General features: G+C 40.1%; 1 protein-coding gene across 1 annotated transcript in view; it reads right to left on the bottom strand.

The window, feature by feature from the left end:
• FREM1 (FRAS1 related extracellular matrix 1) overlaps positions 1-19,904 on the bottom strand; it is a 90,997-nt gene that overhangs the window by 6,385 nt on the left and 64,708 nt on the right. Inside the window, exons 27-33 of the mRNA XM_089489488.1 lie at positions 16,301-16,430; positions 14,105-14,177; positions 11,440-11,589; positions 6,825-7,054; positions 4,893-4,940; positions 3,038-3,193; positions 2,675-2,803 (exon numbers count right to left, since the gene is read on the bottom strand). Coding sequence (XP_089345614.1) covers positions 2,675-2,803; positions 3,038-3,193; positions 4,893-4,940; positions 6,825-7,054; positions 11,440-11,589; positions 14,105-14,177; positions 16,301-16,430 — 916 coding nt within the window. The remainder of the gene's footprint in view (positions 1-2,674; positions 2,804-3,037; positions 3,194-4,892; positions 4,941-6,824; positions 7,055-11,439; positions 11,590-14,104; positions 14,178-16,300; positions 16,431-19,904) is intronic.

Here is a 19,904-nt window from a genome sequence, read left to right as displayed (position 1 = left end):
CTGAGATTGCTTGGCCACACATGTCCTGGTTTTCATCTGTGGAATGCTGGAGGGTAAGCTAATGTCAATTAGTTACTGGAACAAAAGCCCTTATCAGATGAGTCTGGAACTGGGGGTCTTCAGCACTGGGCGGTTTCGAATTCACGTTATTTCGCACAATACCATCTTACCAGCATTCGAATGGCCCAATCCGAACTCACGTGAATGCGCGAGATGCCGAACTGAATGCGTACTGGCTCCTCTTTTTGGAGCGTGTTGGCCAGTGCGCTGATAAGGGGATTGGCAATATCCTGGATTGGGGCTCTGTTCGATCTCAGTGCGAATGGCTCTGGTGTGACTACCCAATCCTGAATTCCATCGCAAGACCCCTACATTCCAATTTTAACTTCCGGTGGGTCTTTCCTATTGCCGGTTCCAGGGAAGCGGGGGGGGGGGGGGCGGTTCCAGCGGCCTCCTCCTCCTCCTCCCGGCTTGGGAGCCAGCATAAGCTGCATCCCAAGAAGGGAAGAGGCGCGGGGGGCCGCTGGAATCGTGGTTCCGGCAGCCTCCTCCTCCTCCTCCCGGCTTGGGAGCCAGCATAGGCTGCATCCCAAGAAGGGAAGAGGCGCGGGGGCCGCTGGAATGGCGGCGATCGCCACGATTCTAGCGGCCCCACGCCTGTTCCCTTCTTGGGATGCAGCTTATGCTGGCTCCCAAGCCGGGAGGAGGAGGAGGAAAAAAGCATCCCCATTTACTTAGATGGCCATCCAGCCTCTTTGACAGCCGCTGGAACTGGTCCTCCCGCCCCCCCCAGAATACATATTCACACACTCACACACACACACGTACAACCGGGCATTGCTAATTTGTTGCAAGGGAAGGTCATGGTAACGTTAAAACCAAGCAGGAATGTAGAGAGGAAACAGAGAGGAATGTAGAGAGGGCACGTTGTATCGCGATTGTTAATGTGCATGAGCTGGCTCTCCAGCTGTTTACCGGGCTGTCATGACGTGACCTCCCCTTTCACCCCGGAAGCGTTTAAGGTCGCAACCCATGCAGGGCACCACTGAGCATGTGCGAGGGGGCCGATACGAATCGGCCAATCCTCATGTTGAGCACCGGTGTGACAAAACATTCTGCACTGAATGCACTTCGCGCGAATGCGTATTGGCCAATTTGAATCATGCCAATTCGGAGGGGCTCCCAGGTATGATGGTATTGTGCGAAATAACGTGAATTCGAACCGCCCAGTGCTGAAGACCCCCAGTTCAAGACTCATCTGATAAGGGCTAAAGAATCCTGTACTTAGTTTTTGATCCTCAAATAAAGACCAATTGTTTTCAAGACTTTAAAGTCAGGAAGGATCCACCTTTTGAATTGAAACCTGAAACACAGGGCCTTTTTTGATTTTCTGAAATATATCTCCATCTTCCTCCCCCCCCCCCCCCCACTTCTCTTAAAACCAAGGTAGACCAAAATTAAACTGCTGGGCCTGGTATGATTCATCTTGGGTTAGATCATATCTCAATTGCATGCAATGTCCTAAAATGTTGTGCTGGCCAGCTAGATATGTAGTCAGCCCTTCCTCTAATTCCTCTGAGCAGTTCTCTCCATACCACTCAGGGGAATGCAGTCTGAGGGGTAAGTCCACAAAGGCCAAATAAAGCAGGTTCTAACAGCTTTGAAAGTGGGGTGTTTAGACGATGCACGAGGCGAAAGCGGGTGAAAAGCAAAACAAAGCAACAATCTGGGGCTAAAAACCAGAATCAAAAGAAGATGGGATACTCCATTCAAGGTGGAAAATGTACATCATTGCATCAGTATATAAACAGCCCAGCACCCATATGGGACTGCAGCAAAGCAAAAACGTGATTGTCAATAATGTCATGAATGTAATTACAACATAAACAATTCAGACAGTTCAACAGGCAGCATGGAGTGAAGGGGGCATGTATGAGGGGTCTCCATAACTGTGTTTTGCCAGTGTATCACTCAGCACACAGATGCATGGGGGAAGGGGGGGGGCAACAAAAGAAGTAACCACCCAGCATGACTTGATGCCACATATGTGGATGGGCCTTGGGGATAGCAAGGTTTTAACCCACTTTTAGAAAGCCCAGGATCAAGCAGCTTTTTCTTGCCAGTCTGCTCCATCCCTGAGAAGCTCTCATTTTCCAGTGAGAAGACATGCTTGAAATAATATTTAATATGATTCCATGTCCTGAATCCACTTTTCTCCTTCCAGGCATTTCTTTAGCCTTCAGGTATTGTGAACTCTTTGTGATCAAACCTCATCATGAGTGTGAGAAAGGATCTGGTTCTTAAGTGGTTTGGGTTGGGACAGTCCATAATGGGTGATCAGTCCATTTTCTACCTTTCTCTTTACTGTGCTGAACAAATAAAACTGATAGTAAATCATGTATTCTAGACAGCAAGCAATTCTACCAAGATAGTCACCCAGAATGAGACAGATGGATGACTGAACTATGACCAAACAGAGCCAAAAAGTCAGTTTATATGTCCCAACATTCTGTCTGCCTGTATAGACCAAACCCATCGGTTGTTAGCAAAGGTGTAGACATTTGCTAAAAGCTGACAGGTTTGGAAACATCGATCTACAAAATTGATTTTATTATACATATGTATGAAGTAATTTTAAAAACAGACACATGCACAAAGAAGAGCAGATTGGCACCTTGTTTGTATTATTCCATATGGCCCAAGAAATACCATCACACTGATACATCTTCCTGGTGTTTTCTTCAAAATGCAAGAGACCTTTCAAGTCTGGTGTGCATCTATTTGGAAAGGAAAAACTCTGAACCTGAAAAAAAAAGGGATTTTGAGAATGTAGCTCATTTAATTTTAAGAGACTCCATCTCTGATATATATAAACCAATGTTACAAAGTAGTTCTTTCTGTTTGTAGGGCTAATGCAATATGCGTGTCTGTGTGTACAGAATGTTGAATACTGTCTTATGAGGTTTCTAATTGGTTTTAAATGTCTTCAAAATATGTCACATTATGTAACCAAATGGGAAACAAAAATTTTTTATACCAGAATGCTGGAATCTGCTTGTGGAACTTGCGTTTTCTTGAGAGAAACCACACTTTTCTTCACTTTTCTTTGATTAATTCCTGACATTGTTGCCATCTCATTCTTGTTATGCAAAGGCTTGTCATCCTCCACTCTTAGCACAGCCATCCCGTGGTACTTGATGATAAATAATAATGGCAACAAAAAGATGGATAAAAAGTATAATCCCACATTAGGTAACTACAAGGTTTTAAACAAACTAAAAACACACAAACACACACAAACACACAGATACTTTTTAAAATGGACAATATGTGAGATGGCAGCCAAAATGCAAACCGAGGCTTGAACAAACTAGTTACCATATATACTCATGTGTTAGTCAACCTCAGGTATAAGTCAAGGGCAGGTTATAAATTTTGATATGATCCATGGATAGGTTGAGGATAAAACCTAGGGGTATGTAACAAAGGATGTAAAAGATGAAGCAAAGGAAAATGATACCAAAGAACTTACAAAATTCTGGAAGGCATAACTGTTGTTCACCCTAAGGGCTGGATGAATGGGAAGGGAAATTTGGTAAATGGTAGCTTTGCGATGTGTGTGTGACAAGGTATGGGCAGGGCTAAGAAAATAAGCTCATGTCAAAAAGGATATAAAGGTAAGAGTTAAGATACAGGATTAACTCTTTTCAGCTCTTACTGTATTAACAACAACAACAAGTCTTTTTTAACAAACTGTATTAACTATCATCTCCTTCTCTGAGTAGAGACTTATGGATAAATTGATTCAGGTTTCTTTAACCCATTTTTTGACTAAAATATCTAGACTTATTTGTTGTTGTTATTGTGTGTCTTCTAATCATTTCCAACTTATGGCGACCCTATCACGGGGTTTTCTTGGCAAGGTTTGTTCAGGGATGCCTTTGCCCTCCTCTGAGAGTGTTTAACTTTCCCAGGGTCACCCAGTGGGTTTACATGGCCGAGCCAGGATTCAAAGCCTAGTCTCCCAGTGTCCTAATCCAATGCTCAAACCATTATGCCACACTGACTCTAGACTTATACATGAGTATATAAAAGTACATTTAATTAATTCTTTCACTCAATAATAAAGACATAACTACATTAAAATAGTAGCTTAATAATCAATAACCTTACTCCTTTTATGGCATAATTGTAAAAATAGTTATGTTTACAGTTATGAGAGGGTCAATAAATGCAGAAGGAAGAGTGCTTTAAGTGCCGGCTTTGTGCCTCATGGTGCTTTTTTTTAAAAAGAGGGAATCCAAAGTAACAGGTTCAATTACTTTTGAGAAACAGAGAAAGTAATATAGGATTGTTCAAAATTATTCAACTAAAGCAGTTACCAATTATTACTTGGGTTTTGAAACTTTAACTGTAATAATTATTTTCCAAAAGTCACTTTCTTAGCTCTGGCTTAAATTGGGGTTTCCAGTATTCGTATATAAAAGTGGAAGCTGGAACCCACTGTTAAGCACAAAACAGGCTTGGTAATGGGAATTGCTAGATTCTTCTCCACACTTAGTTTCCCTCTTACTTTTTCCATCTGGATTCACTTCACAGCTGGTAGCCTGGCTGATAGGGAAGTACTGGGTGTGGGGAAAGTGAGCAGGCATGCTTCCTGCGCAACTCACCTGCACCCCCCCCCAAGTCTCTTAAAACTAGACTGCTGGTAAAAACCAATTTAAATACCTCAGTATGCCTCCATCATGCCTAATCTGAGCCTAAATTAAGGAGGACGAGACTCCATTTTCTTTTAACAGGAAAAAAACTATACTGCCAAAACAGCTGTTCATATTGCACAGGTAGTAAAAACAAACCACACAAAGGTGAAAGCAACTTGATACTATTCTTACTTGAAGAAATGTATCATTGCCATTTCTGAAGACGGAAGAAGGATGGACCTGGAAGGAAAAAAGGAAATATTCACAGTGCCTCTGAAAAGGCGAAGCAAAATACAATGTTTTTACTTTATTGATGTGTTTGCAGTATTCTTAACTCTTTACTGATTAGAGTTTATCCACCCATATGATGGAAGCTAATCTCCCCAATCAATGTACAGTCGGCCCTTCTTATACACAGATTTAAGCATACACGGTTTGAAAATGTTTTTTAAAAAGTCTAAATTTCAAATATCAAACTTTGATTTTCCATTTTTTATAAGGGACACCATTTTGCTCTGCCATTATATTTAATGGGACTTGAACATCCACGGATTTTGTTATACACGGGAGATCTTGGAACCAAACCCCAGTGTATGACAAAGGTCCACTGTAACTCTACCCAATTACACCGGTTGTGGTGTGGACAGAACCATACAGCAGGGAAGGGTCAGTCGGTCCCATCACCTACCCAGCAAGGTGGCTGTATAATTTAGCAGAGTGCCATGGATGCCTCAGGAGACAGGATACTAGAAGCAATGGACTGTGCTATACTCCCACTAGGAGGGTCCTTGCCATTGCTGCCTCAGCTCCTTACTACCCTTCCAAATCTGTTGCCACCACATTCCTGCCTCTTTCCCTCGGTTGGTCTCCCACTCCAGCAACTCTTGCTCCTGAACTGGTTGTTCAGTGTTGCTGGCATGTCTTCATGCAGAGCCACTAGAGTGAGGCATAAAGGTAGGCAAGATAAGGAGGAGGCCTGTGTATGGCTGCAAATGTGGTGGACAGTGGTGGGCCTTCTCCTGCAAGCAGCAGGAATGTTTAGACTGCTGTTGCCAACCACTGCAGTAATATAACGTGATCCTGGTGTCTTCTCACAAGAGCCTATGCAATCTAAAGTGTGCCTCAAGCACAAGCTGGAATGTTTGAGTCAAAGAACTGAGCCCTGACAAACACCCTACAGTTAGAGCATTAAAAGTGAAATCTATACATGATTAGCTAAACACATAAGAGCAATAGGCAATAGGACCTAAGGAGGGGGGAACAGTTGGCTCTCCGTATCCATGGATTTAATATCCATGGATTCAAGCATCCACGGCTTGAAAATATTAAAAATATATATAAATTCTAAAATGGAAACCTTGATTTTACCATTTTATATAAGGGTCATCATTTTACTATCCTCTGTATTTAATGGGACTTAAAATATCCATGGATTTTGGTGTCTATGTGGGGGAGGGGGGCTAGAACCAGCAGATACCAAGAGCCCACTGTATCATCCATATACAGGTTTACCAGCTCCACCTACAAACTGTTTTATTATTATTATTTTTATTGGAGTGTAGGTTCACAGAAGTCCACATTACTTAGTCTTCTACCTCCATAATTAGTCTGATTTTTAATTGTCTCTATATTGTACAGTATGTTGAGTCTGAGCACACCTGCATGAGGAGTGGGGGACAGAAGAACTATCTTCACCTCAGGCAACAAAACATTTTGGGACAACCTTACTTTTATTGTGGGAATAAACGGTATGTTTCTGTCCCTAGATCTATTCATAATGACTTTTAATTGTGTTAAGCTAAAGACAAAGAAATGACAATGACACAACAAGGTCATTGTCATTGTTAATAGACAGCATGCCCTAGTCACTGAAATCTCAGATCAAATAGCTTTTCTCTTTTTTTTTAACATTTCAAAAATGTCAACACAATAAGAAGACAAAAGAAACATCTATATGTTAAGCAACTAATTTGAGGAACCTCCACTATTGTCACCATTTAAAGAACTGTCTGCTCAAGGGCAATGCACCTTTCTTAAAACAGGTATCGTTGTTCATACAAAAGCAAATAAATTGCAACTTTGGCACAGTTCCCTTCTTTCCACTGTTCAAAGGGTGATCCTTACTCTTTTGCCATTTCCAATGGCCCTGAGCCTGCTCCTTGCAAGACTGACTGAGTCGAACTGCGGTAGCTCATCCCTTCTCTGTCCTACTGTCTCTTTAGATGGGGGCAGCGGGATTCCTTCCAAGTGAGCAGTGGCATGCCTGGAAGATGAAGAGGAGCCTGGAAGCAATGTTCCTTTCATCCATAAGTTGTGACTGTTTTGGCTGGAGGAATGGAATGAACTGCACTGACCTGAAAAGCAAACAAGATGGCAGATGGTCAGTCCTTTTTTCTATAAAATCAGAGAGATGGTCACATTGATGTGGGTGATGAAACAGCTTGTCATTAGAAGCAAGATGATTTTTCATCTGATGTTCATTTATTCTTTTTAAAAAAAAACCAACTAGTTCTCATTTCTGTACTTGATTTCCCAGCTGAAAAGCAGTTCTTGGACTTTGCCTAAAGAGTGAGCTAGAGAAAGTTTTAAACCTCCCACCCAATAGTTCCAAAGCATGTTTCTGTTTTCATTAACATATTTATAGTTATCAATGCAGTGTACAATAACAAAAGCATAATTTAAAACCTTCCAATCAGTTAAAAAGAGCTAATAATGCCTTGTTACCTGCCAGTGTGACTATAGTGTTTAGAGTGTTGGACTAAATCTAGATCAAGACCAACATGTTGATATAAATTACCTTAAGGAATTATCTTTATTTCTTCTTTAGTTAAAACATACCTTTTCCTCTCCATATGAATAAATGTAATTTATGGTGCTTTCCCAAGAATTACATGGGTAATAATGTTTTCATTTGCAAAGCTGTTTCCCACACTCAGCTGTTCTGTCCCTTGTTTTCTATGTAATCAATGTCATTTTATGAAATTTCCTGGGAGCAATATGGGGAATAGCATTTTAATTGCAATGCTATTTTTCTCCCCTTTGCTTTCTTCCCAACATCATCTCAAGAGTTGTGGTGGTTGTTGAAAACAAAGTGAAGGTGCTGGTATCAGGAGGAAGAACAATTGGGAGGGAGGAACAAGAAGAGGAAACCTATGGCATTGCTGATGGAGTACTTCACGGTATAAACAGGAAAAGAGGGCAAAAGAATGTAGCAGCTGGGAGGGAGTGGATGGGATGGACCGAACATTGAAACTTTTGCTCAACTTGAAAGAAAGAAAAACATAATTATGTAGGCAATTTCATTTTCTAATATTTTTTGTTTAGATACACTGTCACTATTTCTTAAATCATCTTTCATTTATTACATCAGTAGCCATGTTCCTTCCTGGTTTCTTCTCAAAATGTTAAGGGAAGGAATGATTTGTGACTAATGGGTTAAAAATACATGGAAGGGTTTGGGAGTTATAGACTCGGAAGAAGTAGAGGAAGACACATGTAGGAAGGGAAGAGGAAGGCAAGAGTGTTGAAGGCATAGAGAGAAGAAGGGGAAACGATTAGTGGAGGCAATGGAAGAACTGAGAGAATAACAGTGAGAAGGAAAGAGACCAGCTGAAGAGAAAATTAAGGGAGGGATTGTATGTAATATATTTAATTCTCAACATTTTCCTATCTCTCTTTTACTATTAGAAAAGTATCTGTTCTTAGATTTTGTTGATGAAGTGGAGTCTGGGTCTTAGCAAAGAGGAAGACGAGGAGGAGGAGGAAAGAAGTTAGATATAAATTATAGACAAACAGTTTTGTTTCCTGCATCTTTTCTTTGTGTCTGTATTTAATGTTAATCTCATTCATTCCCTTTCAGTGCATGAAAAATCCAGCTTTCAAAAATTCATATAACTGTTTCCTTCTTCCTCAAGTTAAATGCACAGACAAGTTTGAGGGGAGAGAGGTAAAATAATAGATGGGATATTACTTTCATTGTGACACGGTGTTTTAAAACAGCATAAATGTACACAGCAGTGTAAAATTAATGTTAAGCGATATAAACCTAATCTTTTCAAGATGAATGTAACTACGGCCTGGTACAGACTGCTGGAAGGTGGTGGTCTAGAGCTTATTTTAGGGCTTGGGATTGCGAAGCGACCACATGCCCCTGAGCCCTGTTGCGAGGCAGTGCCGCCTCCATCATAGTGCAGCCCCATCCACATGGGGGCCGCCATAATGACACAAGAGTGGCACAGCATCTAAACATCATGGCACCTCGCATGTATCATCACTGCGCATTAGTGTGCCAGTGGTGCATTCATGGCGCTTGCCACGCAGACTAAAAAGAACCCGCTTTTAGTGGGTTATTTTTAGTCCTGATGAAGGCCACAGTGTTTGGTTGGTGCAGTTTCCATTAGGACTAAAAGTGGGCGGCTCCAGCCCGTGCTTTCGGGGCGGTCTGTCAAGCCCCTAAGTAAATGGTTTAAGTTTTTGTTTCTTTTAACCTTTTTAGTGACTAGTTAAACATTAAAAAAAACAACCCCTTCACACTAACTTTTCTGACTCTGGGAAATGGAGACCAGGACCCAAATCTCTATTCAGTTGTGAAGTTCACTGGGTGACCAAAGGCCAGTCCTTATTTCTTGGTCTGATCTACCTCACAGAGTTAAAGTGAGGGTAAAAATAGGGAATAGGAAGAAAAGAGGAATAAAAACTGAATAAAACTGAATAAATAATTAGCAACTGTTTGAATGGAACTTACCACCACCCCCAAGAAGTGAGCAATGATGTCGCATTTGCATATGAAATACAGTTTGACAGGAAAATCTATAGTGTGCCATAGAAAACAATCTCCCCATAAAATGGATAACAATCTTTAGGCCAACAGACAAAGGTATGAAAACAGACCCATCCCAAAAGAGTTTCAATGACAAAATAGCAAGATGCTTCCGAGTTCTGAACTTCAATTAATGCCTCTGATTCAGCTAGAATTACAGATACAGAGCAATAAGAATCTACATGTCCATCCCCATTGCAAGATAAATACTAAACTGTCACCCCTCCTTTTTCACAGAGGATCTGTTTCGGACCACCTAGGAGAAACCAAGTTTTACTTATATTCAAGCCCCATTGGCTTGACTATAGGCACAGGTGTGTGCCACATTCATTCCCTCTCTGTTTGTCCTTCGCATATAAGCGAGGGATACAAATCTGAAGACTGCGAGAATGGAGGGAGGACTGTAGTTCATAAATGAATGGCAGCTAACATTTTCTCTTTCAATGTATAACACAACATACATTTGAATTTGCATAAAATCTTTGGGGAAGACACCAAATCCCACCACATTCACATACATCTTTGGTAGGAATGCAAGAGAGGATCTTCTCTGTGGGTATTTCTGGACTCTAGAACTCACTCTTAGTAAGGCTAGGCTAGCTTCGTCCTTGCTGTCCTTTCCCTGTCAAGAGAAGACTTTCTATCCCAACAAGCATTTAGAATCTTTAAAAACATGTGTTTTCTGTTTTAGTGCCATACTGTTTTTAATCTATGCTTTTAAAATAATGTTTTATACAGTTTTAATTCTATAGACAGTTCTATTCTAAGGCGAAGCTATCATATGGTTTTCTCAGCAAGTTTTTTCAGAGGGGGTTTGCCATTGCCATCTCTGAAGCTGAGAGTGTGTGACTTGCCCAAGGTCACCCAGTGGGTTCTTAAACTCAAGCCAGGAACTGAAACCTGATCTCCTGAGTCATACTTCAATGCTCAAACCACTACACACACTGGCTCTCACTTTTTGTATGTTTAGCTATATGTAGTTTTTACTAGTATTTCTTTTTACTGTAATCCAGTGGTTTCCAAACTCTGGTCCTCCAGGAATTTTGGACTTCAACTCCCAGAGACTCCAGACAGCCTAGCCAACAGTCAGGAATTTTGGGAGTTGAAGTCCAGAGCATCTGGAAGAGCAGTGTTTGGGAACAACTGCTGTAATTTGTAAACTGCCTTGACTCTCACTCTTGAGGGAAAAGGAAAGATATAAGTAAAATGACTGACTGACTGACTGACTGACTGACTGACTGACCAAGATATGTATTTAAACTGAAGCTCTGTTACTAATCCAGTAGTTATGAACTAGGCAAAGAAACTGTTCCCAGTCCAGCCCCTACATATGACTAATGTGCAAGTATTCAAGGTGATGTTTCCAAATTATTGGGCTTTGCTACAACACCTTTACAAATAATGATAACTACTTGTGATAAGGTCTATTACCCACATTCTTTGAAAATAATGATGATGAAAATGATGGTGATGATCTTCATGTCATTTTGGAGTTATGTAGTAGTAAAATTAAGGACTTCCCCTCTGAGAAATCTTCACAAGTATTTAAAAAGTTGTCATACAACAGACAGGATTGGTGAGGAGCAAGGCATATTACTAATTTTACAGGAAGGCACTTCTGAAAATAGTGTTATGAGCCAAAGCAACAGAAGTTCATTCCATAGGGAAAGGATCTTTTGGTGGCAGGTTGGTAGTTGATTGTGTCATGCTCTACTGTTCCTTAAGCAGAAGAGGAATGCAGATGGCTAGAAGGGAAAGGACCTCAGACTGTCAAGTCTATTTCATTTGTATTTGTTTTTTTTAAAGAAATGAAGGATTTTGATCCAAAGGTAAGTATTCACAATATTTGTAGATTGCAAAATAAGTCACTTCTCAGCCAAGACTGCTCCAGATTTTATTAGGAAGATCAAAAGTGAATACCTCCTTTTGAGTCCAAAATTTTCACTACAGCTTTTGTCCTGGTGCCAAGAACAGCATTCACAGGGGAGATCAGAGCCACTTCAAAGACCTCCTCATCTTCCTCTAATCCATCACAGGTAATTGCTATATTCCACATCTTGGTTGACATTCCTACCAGAAGTAAACATTTTAATTACACTTTAATTGCTTTTTCAATCAACCTAGGTGTCGAAAAAATATATTAATTAACATGTCTACATCTACAACAGACTGGCTTGTAGAGCTATTGTACTCCTGCCCACTGATTGGACTCCTGTGGTTTGCCCAAATAACACTAACTAGAGACCAAATTTGTTCTTCAGCAATGATGATTCCATTCACATAGTAACAAAGATCTGTTTTCTATGGCAAAATTTGGAGGGGGGGGGGGTCAGGAAATTAATAGCATGCAATTCAGGGAGAAGGAAAGGTTGGGACTTTGTGTACATTTTAAAAAAAATAAATTAACTCTTTATCTTGAAATCTTAATCGCAGTGAATCCACTATTGTTTTATCATTTTGGAATGCTGCCATTTCAGTCGTCTATGACAACTCATTCTGTTTTCAAGGTGCAGACATGTCTGTCAAGCACCTTGATACAAAACCATTGTCTCCAAAATTCAGATAATTTAGTAGCATCTCATTGCCTGGGAGATGCTATAACTGTACACACCAGCACCTGAAAAGAGTTCTCAAGGAATAATGAAATACAGAAGAAGGAGAGCCGACGCTAAAGTCAAGGCAAATTTGGAGATTTCTGTTTGTGCAAAACATCTTAAAGGAAATCAAATGTCTTGGAAGGTGCTTAATTGTAACTGAGTTGCAGCTAAAAGCACATTTTAGCTTGCTGCTACTGTTGTTGTTATATACCATTACAGCACCAAATTTCAATAGCAGAGGGGGTTCACGCACACCCCTCATGGGATTCAGGGGAAGAAGCTATTTCCCAACTATACCGACTCCTAGATGCTCATGCAAAAAATGAACACAATTTTTTAACTTTTTCACCTGGTTGGTACATCAGAGGAATATGAAGCAAAACAAATAAATGTACATAAATGGCAGGGCACAAACATTACTCAGGGATCTCCACACATCTCAGTGCAGGAGACTAAAAGGCTACAGTTGTCTCCTGAACAGCACTGGACAAGGCATCCCTTCTTCTGAGACCCTTAAGGCCTGGTTTGCTGCTGAAAACCGCTTCTGCATAGTCAATGCCCGTAAGGCTTATGCAAACACGCAACACATGGATTGGTCTGTACCACATGGAAAGACCTCATGCCAGTGCCAGCACTTCAGAAAGGTGCTAAACTGGCACAGACTTTCTATGTCATAGAGCAGAAGACTCATGTGGTGCATCACTTATCTATGTTACGGCAGCCATATGGACCTCCCAGAAGACAGTTGTTGCTTTCAGAAGCTTTTCTAGGCACCTTTGCAGCCAGTCACAAGAAAGGGAAGATGGATATAGGCATGTCCTTTCACATTAAATATAGATGTCTTTTTTAATGTAAAGTTTTTAGGCTATTGTCTCAGAAGGGTAATTTTTAAGTGAGCTTAATGTACGTCATGCATTTATATGTATTATTTATACAAACAATATCATTATATTTCCATGTATTTATTTATAGATACAAATAGATTTATTGATATATTTATTTGTAATCTGATTATCAACCCTGAGATGTTCCCAAAGCAAAGGCTAAGAAATGAAAACAGCCAATCATAAATGTTAAAATATTAAAGCAGCAGAATAGTAATAAGAGAAGCTGATGTTAAAATCTCTGTCAGTAAAAACCATAATAAAATGTTAACTCATGTCAACACTCAACAAATAAAAAGGGCTTTACATGACACTGAGGAGGTTCAGTACCAAAAGAACCTCTTGGGAGGGGGCAAGTCACTACCCACCTCATCTTTGATGTCAGCTGGACCTAAACAAGATCCTCCAAAGAAGAATGAATGGATCAGGAAAGCTCATCAGGGAGAATGTGATACTTGAGATACTCTGGCCACAGACTGTTTCTTGACTTAAAAACACATTGAATTGAGGAGCTGAAACCAGTGCAGTCAATTCAAAACTAGGGAAATAAAGACTGAAGAGATGGGTCCCAGCCAACATTCTGGCTGCAGTATTTTGAACCATCTGAAGCTTCTCAACAGTTTTCAAAGGCAGGCTAATGTACAAGGCTTTGTTCTAATCAATATTATCAGAGTGCAAGTAACTAGGTATCTTTGGCCCCATACAGACAGGCCAAAATAAAGCTGTTTGGATCACTTTGGAGGTATGCTGTTTAAATGTTGCATGCGTCCTAAGACTCTGGAAGCCGCGCCAAAGCCAGGGTCCAGTCCTATTCCAGGTTGCCATCCCAGCCAGTTCTTAAGGATGTCTGCAAGCCTATCAGGAACAGGCAGAAACCACAGTCCTTTTTTGTCTATGCTGCCCTGCAGTTCAGGGCTTGAGAAGGCTACTTTTTCAACAATAGTTACCTGAATCCCTCAACCAGCATGACAATTCATTATGAGAGCAGTAGTCAGACAAATGACATTTCCAAGCTAAATTGATATCTCTTTGTTAACTTCTTTCATTTAAAACAAATTGAACAACAATAACCAAACAAGCTAGAGCCTTTCAGACAGAGCTTACCTGGATCAAACTGAATAAGTTGGGAAGAAGGGACTGTAAAATCCTTTCCTGACAAAGCAGTCATTTCATTCACCTGATATAGAAAGGTTAGAAAACACTGTATGAACTCAGACAGGACTTCTAAATATTTCCATCAGGAGCTAAAGCTTAGACAGCATTGATCAGGTTCAATGCATTTCAGCACATCACTATCTTCAGGAACTAGACACCATTTATTGTAGCAGTTCACTGAAAACGCATTATGGCAAACTTGAGTGGAAAGATTCTTGGTGCCTACTCTGTTCTGTTGATAGCAATGGAATGAGAACATAAAGAAAGATTGTAACAGATGACTCCCAAGATGCTACAGCAACTTTAATTTGCAGGATGCCCCTGCTATACATGCAATTGTGCCATCACAGATGGTATAGGAACCTAAATGTCCAGTTTCCAAATCAAACTCACACACTACTTAATGGAGGACTGTGGAAAGGATTGTATCAGAAGTGTTATGCAAAACCTCTTTAAAAAAAAAAAGCTTTCAGACAAATTCTGTTCTTTAAAAAAAAAATTACAAACTGCAGTTTGCATATGGCATTACAGTATATTGCTGCAAGTTAAAATTTTGTGTAATATGCCAACGATTCCCACAGCAGAAATGGGATTGCATAGAGGCAACCACTGACCACATGCTACCGGTTGTCACAACTAAGATGAGAAGCCATTTGCTTAATGAAACATTGTATTCTCAATCATCTTGTGGAACTGCAAGACCACACATCAAATGCTTTTTGCATTAGGCATGGATTTCCCAGTATTCCAAGCTCAGATGTCAATTTTTCTATTAAAATACCAGGACGACTATTTATTCACTGCAAAAAAAGTTTGTTAATTTTGCATTTGTGAATTTATATGTACATATAAGTGTGTATTAAGAAATAATTGTGATCATTTCTATAGAGAGACAGTTAACTTGCCACAGTAGGAAAGACTGGAAGCAGGTGACTTAATTCAGGTGCTAATTGTTGATGGACAAAGATAAAACACTCTCATCTTATGGTTCCTTTAAACAATGCAGTCTTTCAAACAGACCATTGTAGACTAGGAGACATGCCATCCTAATGACTCTATCACCAAAGACTTTCTGCTTCTCTGACAGTCCAGTACATTGTTTTCCCCTTTTCTCCTACAACACCATGGACAGGCAAGCATTCCCCAGTTTACAATGAGAGCTATACAGAGCTGAAGGGGAAAATGGAGAGGGGGAATAAAACTAGAATGTACTTGACAATGGGGAGGGAGGAGTGGAGTTTTAATAGTAAAAATATACCGGTGGTAGGGAGGGGTTGAAATATATTTTAAAAGTGCATCTACTATTTCAATTCACTATTTTTATACCAAAGGGGGCAACAACAAAACATAGCTGGAAATGTTCCAGTAGGCCTTGGGAACCTTGCGCTACTGCCCATGGAAAAACATTATCTATGTTCTTTGATCCCTGGAAAGCTCTGGCCCTCAGATGGTCTGAAGGACCCATCAATGTAGTGCATACTTTTTGGCATTTCACTGATGAAAACTGGGACACATAGGGCCAAGCAACACAAAGATGGCAAAAGTTATTAATGAAGATGAGCACACAAGCCAGGAGAGGCTGCAGCAGTTTGCTTTTGTCTGAGCCTATGAGGAAGGGAAAGATTCTGCTGCTCCTCTCCCCACTGCTAAGGCAACTGAGTGCAAACTACTTTTGGTGTTTGAACTCAGTTTGCAGCAATTGAGGGTGAAGGGTGAAACTTGGAGGAAAGAAGATAAACTGGGACATTTTAAAAGCAGCTGGGAAAGTGGATTATTGGGTCTGTCTTTGGCAAATCAGGATAGTTGGAGGGTAGGGTAGTGCATCAAATAGCTTCCACCGCTCATTCCATCCTGCTCGATGGTCTCTTTCTAGCCATGCACTTTTTGCAGACCTTGGCCAGTTAGAGACCAACCTAGCAACTGATGTGGGCAAGATCTCCCCAGCAAATCACAAAACTAGCCTGCAGTTCTCTGGCCGCTAACCTGGAATAAAGTTTATTTGAACTCAATGGGTTTTACTACTGACAGTGTGTGTATGTGTGTGTGCAGTTAGTAAAATGCTGCAAAAACACAGCAAACCAGGAAACAGGTCCTGAAACCATGCTCTCTTTTCAACTAATTATTATTCATTTATGATAATATTACCTTAACTGCCACAAAAGCTGAATCAGTGGTGTGCCCTGATCGGCTGATTTTCAAAGGCAGCATCCCCACATTTTCACAGACCTCATAAGTATCCTGTTGCATTTCAATTTTGGACCATTTCAGTTCCAGTCTGTTGGGGGAATGAGAGAGAAAGAAAACACCATAGTGAGGAAATCTCCATAGGAATCCCAAACAAGATGCCTGGGGCTGAGGATTTGAGACAGGTGTAATCTCCTTCCAGTTTGTCCTCAGTACACAGTGTTTCTACCAAAGTGTTGTATTAGGTATTTTCACAGACAGAGAGAGTGAATCATGCTAGTCTGTTTTACTATAGAAAGATGGAGCTGTGTGGCATCTTAAAGACTGACTAATTGGAGGAAACTGATCTGAAAAGAGCTTAATTTGAGCACAAACTTAATAGAGTTAAGCGCTGAGTGTGTTCACACATAGGCATTGTCTGAGAGTTGCAATGTGTATTCATGGAAACAAAACTGTCTGAGCAGGCAAAGAATACATTTCCCACACAACAGAGTAGCCACAGCTGTTCCCATGTTTTAAGGATGTTTAGAGCACTATGTAGTGCATACACATAAGTGAAAACCAAAACCTCTCCATTTGGTAACTTTGAAAGCTTCTACATAAAAGTATGGGATCAAGCTAGAATAGTGATGATATTGAATCAAAGGATATGAACTGCTGAGGGGTCAGTGATGATGGATCAGTCACCAATTAATTTAAATTATTTCTAGGGTACTGTAAGAAGTGTAATATAAATAGGACAAAATAATTCATTTTTCTTCAGCCCTGGTTATAATCTAATTTCACAGTATCTCAAAACACACACATACACACCCAAACAGAAGGTCCTTGGGAGAAGAAAAAAGGATTTTTTCTCTCTTTTCTAATTTAGAAAATCCTCCTTTATTTTATTTATTTTTATTTTTCTTATTTGCTTTGCAGAAGAGAGTCAACAGATCTAAATCATGTAGATATTCTAGATATCTGCAGCCTTGCAGAAGAAAGTCAACAGAAATAAATAATGTAGATATTTTAGATATCTGAATCCTGGTGATGTTTTCGCCAGAATGGAGTAATTTATTCTTTTTTAAAGAAAGCATTTAAAAGTGGGTTTAGTGACTATTTCTTGGAACCAGGACATTTAAAATAAAATAAAACTTCTGGGGATGCTTCTTTTAAAGCAGATATTTGCCAGGTTACTGGTTCCAGGTTACTAATATTTTGTCAGTCATCAAACTAAGAATGTGATCATTGAAAGTCATGAAACATCATCATCATAAGAAGAATAGTGCTTTGGCCAGCTAGGTTACTCAGGCTATTGTAAGGTTTCCATTTGAAAATTTCACTTTTGACATTCTGATCTGATGTAAAGGCAATACATAGACAAAACACTAACCTTGCACTAGGAAACTTAGCCAGGGATATAGCTGGGGAAGGTCCCTCAAATAAGAATTCTGTCTCAATGAAATTTTCCTTCATTCCTCAACTTTTTAGCATTGCAGTAACTTAAAACTTCAGTGGAAGTCTGAGAAATACAATTTAGGTATCCAACGAGAAGTAGAGGCAAGGTTACCAAAGGAATACAAACACAGCAAATATAAGGGTTCTAGGTAGGAATGACATCCAATATTTCACTCTCTGCATTGCTAAAATTTTGGGGACTGAAGGAAAAATTTCATTTTCACGAACAAAATTTTGATTTGGGGTGCAGTTCTCTCATTTTATACCACCCCCAATAGCTACACCCCGGGATCCTACCAGCCATGATGCACACTTGATATCTGTCATTAGGGGTGATGCCTAATCTATCTAACAGTGTCACTTTCTTTTAGGCAAGAAAATAAAAAACAAACAAACCAAGTAAATCATTTATGTTGACTTGAACTCGCTGGAGTAGGGATGACATAAAAATACTATATAATAAGTAGGGCTAGCTCTAGATAGTTTGCAGTATCCCATATTCCAGACAGAAAATCTGACAAATTGACCATGGAACCTTACTTCCATAGTGGAAATCAAACAAAGAAGTCCTCCATGGTAGTTGTTGAGGGCAGGGCTGGGCAACTGAGTGGGAAATGGACGCCACTTTCACTACTCTGGTCATAGGCTGTACTGGCACAGCACACTAGAAATGACATCACATCACTTCCAAATACAGATTGAGACTTTCTTATCTAGAATTCTGAAATCCAATATATTCCAAAAACCAAAACATTTTTCATGGCTAGCTGAGATAGTGACAGCTTTGCCTTTTGATGGTTCAATGTACATGAGCTTTGTTTCATGTATAAAATTACCTTCAGATTATGTGTATAATGTATATACGAAGCATAAATGAATTCTGTGTTTCGACATGGAACCTATTTCTAAGCTATCTCATTATGAAGGTGTAGGCAAATTCAGGTATACCAAAATTCAAAACATGTCTGATCCCAAGCATTTCAGGTAAGGGAGACTCAACTTGTACCATTTTCAATTCTTTTTTGGCCAGAAGAAGGGGTTGCAGGTGGGATTAGGGTTAGGAAACCTTCCCTCTGCATCTGCATTTGAACATTGTATGGAATGATTTTGTATGGAAGAATAGAGGTGTAAATGGAGGCAGACTTTCACCACTTCACTTAGGCAGACTGCATTCTGCACATCCCCCCCAACACCTGACATTTGAGGCAGCTTCACCAAACAAGATTGACCCTGGCTTTCCCACTTAAGATAAAACAAAAACAGTCTTCTGTTTAGCTTCAGCCTACACAATTGTGGGTAATAAAAACTGTTTAAAATTTTGGACCTAATAAGAAAATGTTTCTGATCCTTCCACAAAAGTCTACAAAAGTAAAAAAGCAACAATTTTATTTCATCTCCTTACGCAGCAGCCACAACCAGGGTTTCTCTTTCCCATGCTGCCTCTGGATGGCAGGTGGTTCCTCCTACATTTCTATTCTTCACAGATTTAACTATGGAAAAATCCACATCTGATAGAATCTGTGAAAGTTTTAGCCAGTCCTTTGGGCAAATGTGTTACAAGTCTATGGTACCACTGCCATGCAAGTCCACAGCATCAACCCACAAAAGTCCCAAAGTGGTGTTTTTGCCTTCCCCCTACTGATCCAGGGAATGGGTACCATTGCCAAAACTGTCCTAGTGTTAAGTACATACTACTACTGGCTGAGCTGCTGTTAGCATTTTGGCTACCTAAGGGCTATGACACTCCACTGATTATAAAGCTCTTTGGCTGCATCTTCTGTGGCATAAAACTGAGGCATAAATAACACCTCCATCCCACATTTGGAATGGCTGTAATATTTCCAGCCATTCAGTGTAAAATTATTGTGTCTTTTTGAAAAATTAGCTGCTGTTATTTAAGGCTGAAAACAGCAACATCTAGTGCTCAACTATGGAACTGAAGCAACATCCTTCCACAGGTTCCATCCATGTGCTCAAAACCAAAGCAGATAATGAGAGACAACAGAGCTTGTAAAGAATGCACTTTTGGACAACTTCCAGGATTTCTTATTGGCTAGGAGATTCTGGCAGCTATAGTCCAAAAACGTTTCCAAGTCCTGAATATATGCCTGAGGTCTTATACCCA

The sequence above is a fragment of the Sceloporus occidentalis genome, unplaced genomic scaffold (assembly GCF_023333645.1).
Source record: "Sceloporus occidentalis isolate IW3139 unplaced genomic scaffold, rSceOcc1.0.p SCAF_1, whole genome shotgun sequence".
NCBI classification, from domain to species: domain Eukaryota; kingdom Metazoa; phylum Chordata; class Lepidosauria; order Squamata; family Phrynosomatidae; genus Sceloporus; species Sceloporus occidentalis.
Note: the sequence above shows the minus strand (reverse complement) of the source record. Positions and strands in the feature narration are given on the sequence as shown.